Source organism: Anas acuta, chromosome 1 (assembly GCF_963932015.1).
Source record: "Anas acuta chromosome 1, bAnaAcu1.1, whole genome shotgun sequence".
Classification (NCBI taxonomy): Eukaryota; Metazoa; Chordata; class Aves; order Anseriformes; family Anatidae; genus Anas; species Anas acuta.
In genome coordinates this window covers 126,004,974-126,011,831 of record NC_088979.1, presented here as the reverse complement: position 1 = coordinate 126,011,831, position 6,858 = coordinate 126,004,974, and the positions used below count along the sequence as shown (strand labels likewise).

At 43.6% G+C, this 6,858-nt stretch overlaps 1 protein-coding gene across 6 annotated transcripts; it reads left to right on the top strand.

The window, feature by feature from the left end:
* The first annotated feature begins 561 nt into the window (after positions 1-561).
* On the top strand, positions 562-5,598 carry LOC137841184 (C-type lectin domain family 2 member L-like). Of its 6 annotated transcripts, none has more exons than XR_011088482.1 (6): positions 562-874; positions 1,107-1,196; positions 1,992-2,155; positions 2,436-2,539; positions 3,252-3,614; positions 3,681-5,598. XR_011088482.1 is itself a non-coding variant. In XM_068653824.1 (5 exons), the coding sequence occupies exons 1-5, from the start codon at positions 739-741 to the stop codon at positions 3,382-3,384; spliced, it is 627 nt and encodes a 208-aa protein (XP_068509925.1). In that variant the 5' UTR covers positions 562-738; the 3' UTR covers positions 3,385-5,598. The 6 variants fall into 6 exon arrangements, 3 of the variants coding, with proteins under 3 accessions (XP_068509925.1, XP_068509959.1, XP_068509948.1); XR_011088481.1 differs by having other exon boundaries at positions 3,252-3,842; positions 4,932-5,598; XR_011088480.1 differs by having other exon boundaries at positions 3,252-5,083; positions 5,244-5,598.
* Positions 5,599-6,858: the final 1,260 nt, after the last annotated feature.

Here is a 6,858-nt window from a genome sequence, read left to right as displayed (position 1 = left end):
AACAAAAAAAAACCGCTTGGAGTAAAGACAAATAGGTATCTTAAATTGCGTATCTACAGCTTTGCCCCAAATTAAATTATCATCTCTTTATCTTGTCCAAGCCAAGCGACCCGGATTTCAAGCTAGACTTCAGACACCCTGCAGGAAGATGTCTTAAATAACAACATAAAAATCTTACATTTTGTGCAGCACTTTCTTCTCTGCGAACAAACCACTGACTCTTGTTCGACAACCTGTGAGGTGTTTGAAGGGCACATTGCATATAATACATGGAGTCTATGTCCTCAGCAATTGCTTCGGCAGTCTCTGCTCATCTTCAAGTCCCATCTACAGCTGGGAAAATAGCAAAGAAGCAATACTACGTTTATTCTAGGCTGCAAGACACCTGCAGATGAACTGCCAGGCTGTCCCGGGCCTTTTGCTGCTTCTTCCCTTCTTTTGCCCTTCCCCAACCTGCTTTAGTTGAACGCTCAGAATGCTGCTGAGGAGAGCTAGCGAAAGGAAGCTCTCCAAGGAAGGAAAGCAATCAAGCCCATCGGAAGAGGGGGAGCCAGCACCGCGTCAGAAACTGAAAGGGGCTGCTCCAGCTACCGGCCCCTGCTTCACCTCTCCTGCTGGAGCACGGCGACGAGCGGCGGCGGCGGCTGCTGCGGCGGCGGCTCTTCCCAGACACTCGTCGTCCACGTTTCCTACTCGCCCGGTGCCGGGAGAAGCATCCCCACGGCCACCCGGGTGCAGATGTGCCTGGAGACGGGACAGCCGACACGAGGAGCGTCGTGGGGTGAGACAGGGGAGGGGCCGGTGGCAGCCGTGCCCAGAGTCTGGAACAGACTTGTCTCTCTTCTGAGACCTCTCTTCTCTCTTCCCATGGGGAGTAAGCGCACGGGGAATGGTTTTCTGAAAGCATCTCTCTGGGATTTGGCGGCTTAATGCTTTTGGAAACCCGGTCTATAGTTAGAGGGACTGAAGATGGGTAATATGCAGTCGTTCCAGTGGTGGTTGCAGGTGTTTGGTACTTTGAAAATCGTAATGAGCTTGAGTTCTTTGCACGTGTCCTGGTCTTTGACATGCATTTATTTATTTATTTATTTATTTATTCTCCTTAGGTGTGTGTTCTCATCTTTCTTTCTGGAAAACAGTTGCTGGAATTGTCTTCTGTTTTGTTGTGATTTTCATCTTAATAGGGGTTATCTTACGTGAGTGCATTTATTAAAAAAACTAGCCTGGGAAAGAGAGATTCAGTATTTCTGCCTTTCATTTTGCTGTTTGTGCATTGCTGGTGGGTAAGAGGCATTTCCATTGGCATTCACTCCTCCCACTCACCATGGCTGCAGGAACAGAAGGATTATCTGAAAAAAGAAACTAAATTGTTGCCTAGGTTGTCCATAATTGTTTCCTCTGGCATTGAACTGACTTTATTATTTAACATTCTGCAAGGTTTTATTAACTGCAGCTTAGCAAAATGCTGAGGAATGGCACTAGAGCCATAAGCAGAGTTAATAAGGCAATACTTGAATGCTTGATTTGACTTGTTTCTGGCATGGAGAGGTGTTTTCGTTTGTTTGGTTGGTTTTTGTTGTTTTGTTTTGTTTTGTTTGTGATGAAGTGCCTTAAACCAGAACCTGTTTAAGTATAAATTTTGGCTGCTTCATGATAGATATCATATCTGCAGAGACAGTCTCTCTGTTCTATCCTGATGGTCTTATATATTGTGTCTCCAGTGCCAAGGGAGTACCTGCACATGCAAGATTCCATTGCTGACACATGCCTAGCCAATCAGGCATTCCTGAAAATACCACAGCTGATAGAACTGGAAGAACTAACACAGAACACTATAATTTTATTGTTTGCCTATGTCTTTCTTGATTCAGTGCAAGTCTCAGAGATTTTTAAGTTGGAGGACATGGGTCCAGAATTTGCAAATGTGTATACAACTCTATTTTTAAAAATGTAATGCTAAGCAAGTCATGTTCTCTTTATTTGAACAAAAGATTCACCTGCATTACTAGACCTGGAGCCATGCCCTGATGACTGGCTGTATTACAAGAGGAAATGTTACTATCATTCAGGATCTGTGGCAGACTGGAATTCTAGTCAGAAGTTCTGCTCTGACTTTGGAGCTTCCCTTGCAGTAATCGACCACCCCCAAGATCTGGTAAGGTTTCTGGTGGCTTGAGTTTACTGTTATGTCTGCTGCTGGAACGGTTTCTGTAACTCCGTCACTTGTTTCCTTGTATATCTGGAATTTGATAGAGACACAGTTTAGCTGGCATTCAAGGAATTGCAGTGACATAACAGTCAAGACAGTGCTGAGTCAGGCATTCTATGACACGGTGTATATATGCACAGTTTTTTTATAAAAAGCTATGAAATCATAATCATTTCTTAAAAATATAATCACACCCATATGCTCTTTTATTCTGTGTTTTGCCTAGGAATTTATAGTATATCGAATGCGCACTATAGACTTCTGGATTGGACTACAAAAGACAGAAAATAAATTCTTCTGGGTGAATGGAGAGTCACTTAACACAAACCTGTGAGCTTTCTTTCAAATACGCTATGCAAGACGAGAATCCATAGCTTTTTTGTCCATGTGGAAAAGTTATTCTGTATTAGCTATTCCACTGTAGCTAAACTGCCATGTTTTCTCAAACGAGGGTTGTCATATGACTATAGAAGTGCCAATGCTGATCTAGTTTTGTCCCAGTAGAAGTGGAGAAGGGGCAAAGAATAAGCTGGAACTGTCATAGAGTCCCTTTATTCTTGTGCATTTGAATCCACACTCGAAGAAATGAGTAGTGTATAAAATGTGTATCACTGTGGGGAATATCTGTCCCTATACAAACTCCATGCTCAGATGGGAATTCTGCCAATATCTGTCGGAAAAAATAAAGCTGTCTTGCCAGGGAGTGATCTGTGCCTTTTATGTCCACATCATATTGTAAATTGTGAAGTACAAGCACACATGGTATGTCCCTGTGGAGATCAAAGCAACTTACATTAATAGAAGGCTCATCAGAGCATTACCACGGACAATGCATTTAGAATTCTTATCATCCCAATAAGAAAGAGATTCATTTTAAATTATTCTCTCTTTTTTTTTTTTTTTGGGTGTGTTTGTTGTTTTGTTTGTTTGTTTGTTTCTCTCTGCAGTTTGTAGGAGCCAATTTTAGACAGAATAAGAAATAGATCTTGTAAATTTTGGCCAAAGTTCTGCTCTAATTTTTGTATTTCTCTTGGCTTTTTAGGTTTCATGTCAATATATCAGATGATGGAGATTGTGTCCACATAAATTCAGCATTTGTCTCTACCAAAAAGTGCTCTTCACAGAGGAACTGGCTTTGCACCCTTGGTCAGTTTGATCCAAAGACAATCTCTTAATAGGGAACAGCTGGCTGTGCAAATACAGAGACTCAGCAGGTTGCTGAGGTAGGCTCCAGAAGGGCCTTGAATATCTCCAGAGGAGACTCCACAACCTCCCTGGGCAGCCTGTTCCAGTGCTCTGTCACCCTCACCATGAAGAAGTTCTTTCACATGGTGGTGCAGAACTTCCTGTGCTCTGTCTTGTAACCATTACTCCTTGTCCTGTCCCCGCAAACCACTGAAAAGAGGTTGGCCAAATCCCTCTGTCTCCCACTCCTCTGGTATTTATACACACTGATGAGATCCCCTCTCAGTCTGATTTTCTCCAGGATGAACAGACCCAGGTGTCTCAGCCTTTCCTCATTGGGAAGATGCTCCAGACCCCGTATCATCTTTGTGGCCCTCCGCTGGACTCTTTCCAGGAGATCCCTGTCTTTTTTGTACTGGGGAGCCCAGAACTGGACAGAGTACTCCAGGTGAGGCCTGACCAGGGCAGAGTAGAGGGGGAGGATCACCTCCCTTGACCTGCTGGCCAAGCTCCTTTTAATGCACGGCAGGATCCCATTGGCCTTCTTGGCCACCAGGGCACAGTGCTGGCTCATGGTCGACCTGTTGTCCACCAGGACCCCCAGGTCCTTCTCCTCAGAGCTCCTCTCCAGCAGGTCATCCCCCAGCCTGTACTGATACATGCGGTTGTTCCTTCCCAGGTGCAGGACTCTACACTTGCTCTTGTTAAACTTCATTTGGTTTCTTCCTACCCACCTCTCCAGCCTGTCCAAGTCTCGCTGAAAGGCAGCACAGCCTTCTGGCATGTCAGCCACTCCTCCCAGCTTTGTGTCATCAGCGTTCTTGCTGAAGGCAGACACTATTCCCTCATCAAGGTTGTTGATGAAGATGTTGAACAAGGCCAGACCTAGCACTGACCCTTGGGGAACACCATTAGTCACAGGTCTCCAGCTGGACTCTGTGCCGCCGATCACCACCCTCTGAGCTTGGCCAGTCAGCCAGTTCTCAACCCACCTTACTGTCCACTCCTCTATCCCATACTTTCTCAGCTTTGCTATCGGGATATCATGGGAGACAGTATCAAAAGCTGAAGTCAAGGTAGATGACATCCACTGCTCTCCCCTCATCTACCCAGCTGGTGATGCCACCACAAAAGGCAATGAGGTTGGTCGAGCACGATCTCCCCTTGGTGAGTCCATGCTGACTACTCCTCATAACCTTCTTCTCTTCCAATTGCTTGGAGATGGCATCCAGAACAAACTGTTCCAACACCTTTCCAGGGACAGAGGTGAGACTGACTGTCCTGTAGTTTCCTGGATCCTCCTTCTTGAAGCAATAAAGTAAACTATAGTGACACTCCAAAATGATGTTATTGGTTAAAAGTTGGCAGGACCAACAAGAAAATGATGATAGAGTGTCTGTTACAAAGAAGAAAAGTTATTTCTTAGGAATGCAGTTTCATGACTAAAACTGCTGAAGGGCATTGCAATGGATATGTTCTTTGAGAACTCTGATGATAAGCTTCAGAACTGCAAGTCATGAGTTTTTTTTTTGTGCAGCTGAAAACACTGTGGGACAGACACGAATGTCATACTGGAAATGCAACTCATAGTGACCCCAGTGATGTGACTCTTCCTGCTCTTTATGGAGTTCAGTAATTCTTTGACTACAAACTTTCAAATTGTCTGTCTAGAATGTAAGATACCATAAGGTATTTTGATTTCCTTCTTCTTTTTCCATGGGGTGTTCAAATCTGTCCTGGTTTAGGCTAGGATAGAGTTAATTTTCCTCCTAGTAGCTGGTATGGTGTTGTGTTTGGGATTTAGGATGAGAATAATGTTGATATCATGCTGATGTTTTAATTGTTGCAGAGCAGTGCTTACACCAAGCCAAGGATGTTTCAGCTTCTCCCTCTGTCCTGCCAGTGGGCAGGCTGGGGGTGCAGCAAGAGCTGGGAGGGGACAGACCCAGGACAGCTGACCCCAACTGGCCAAAGGGGTATTCCATACCATCTGACGTCATGCTGAACAATTAATATAGGGGGGCTGGCAGAGGTGGGGGGACCAGCTGGTCAGGGATAGGCTGGGCATCTGTCAGTGAGTGGTGAGCAATTGCAATGTGCATCACTTGTTTCATACTCACCATTATTAGTAGTACTATTATCATAATTATTAGTATTATTATTATTATCCTTTCTTTTCTGTCCTAATAAACTCTTTATCTCAACCCACAGGCTTCATTTTTTTTCTGATTCTCTCCCCCATGCCAGAGAGGGAGGGGGGAGGGTGAGCAAACGGTTGTGTGGTGCTTAGCGTCCAGCTGGGTTAAGCTACAACAAAATGTGATTGGTATGTAATGTCCATTGAAGTAAATGGGACCTTGGTAAACCAGGAAGGTAGTTAGTGACTAGTAAAGTTGATTCAAGCTAGGAACATAGCAACAGAGTCATACAAAAAGTGATTTTGCAATGCATTGGAGCAGGTGAATTACTTAATGCAATTCAATTTTAAGTTTTCAAGCAGAGTAACAACCCACAAAAGCAGGCCGTTAAAAAGATACTTGGATAAATATAATTGCTGTGTAACTTTCCTGTATTATTTATCCACTGTGGTTAAAATTGAAATGGACTGGATGGGTACTTTAGTAATGCAGTTGGCTATAAGTAATACTACTGGTTGCTGTTGCTTTTTTGAAAAAAGATGAATCCTAAGAAGAACAAACTGATATGAAAACCCCCATGAAAATCAGGTAGAGTAAGAAACTTTCTTAGCAGGATTTCCTCTGATAAGAAATGAACTTCCTCTTTCTGCAGTCACAGGAATTGTTTTCTACGGTTATGGCCACAGACTGTTCATAATGCAGAGTTAGTGTATTGGTTTATTTAAAAGGCAATAAGCAGAAAAATGCAATGCTCACAAGTTAGGACAGAAAATAAAAGGAGGTAAGAGGGTCAAAATGCTTGGGTCTGAGGGTGAGGCCAGAAGGTTGGTAGATGGGGAAATGGTGTACTAACACAGTGAGTAAGCACAACCCAGGGAAATTCAACAAAGAGCACAAGGCATTTCTGCAACGAGAGCACCCCTCTGTTGTGGGATTACAGCCTTGGTGGATAGTGAAAGAGCAACTCACATCACCTACCTGGACTTGTGGAAAGCATGACAGTGTCATGCTTCATAAGATGGAACTGCTACACCATCTGCAGTTGATTCAAATTAACATAATTAATATGATTAATATAATTATTATTGAACTTGCTCTGGGTGTTCCCTACAAATTCAGTTCATGTTCAGTGGAATAATCTGGGGTTTGGAGATCAGCCCCTGTTTGAGTCAAAGAGCATATTCACCTTTTAATATATGTATTTTTTCCTTCCCTGAAAGAGTATTTGCTCTGTGCAAAACTCCCTCCCACTACTGGAAAGGAAGCATGATATTTCCTGAACACAAAGTTCAGGAAAAAAGTCCTCTGAGCATGCAACACTGTCAG

Coding starts and splice junctions, on each gene's coding strand:
- LOC137841184 (XM_068653824.1), top strand. CDS start 739: ATGTGCCTGGAGACGGGACAGCCGACACGAGGAGCGTCGTGGGGTGAG. Junction 875..1,106: donor CTTCTCTCTTCCCATGGGGA/GTAAGCGCACGG, acceptor TATTCTCCTTAG/GTGTGTGTTCTCATCTTTCT. Junction 2,540..3,251: donor GAGTCACTTAACACAAACCT/GTGAGCTTTCTT, acceptor TTGGCTTTTTAG/GTTTCATGTCAATATATCAG.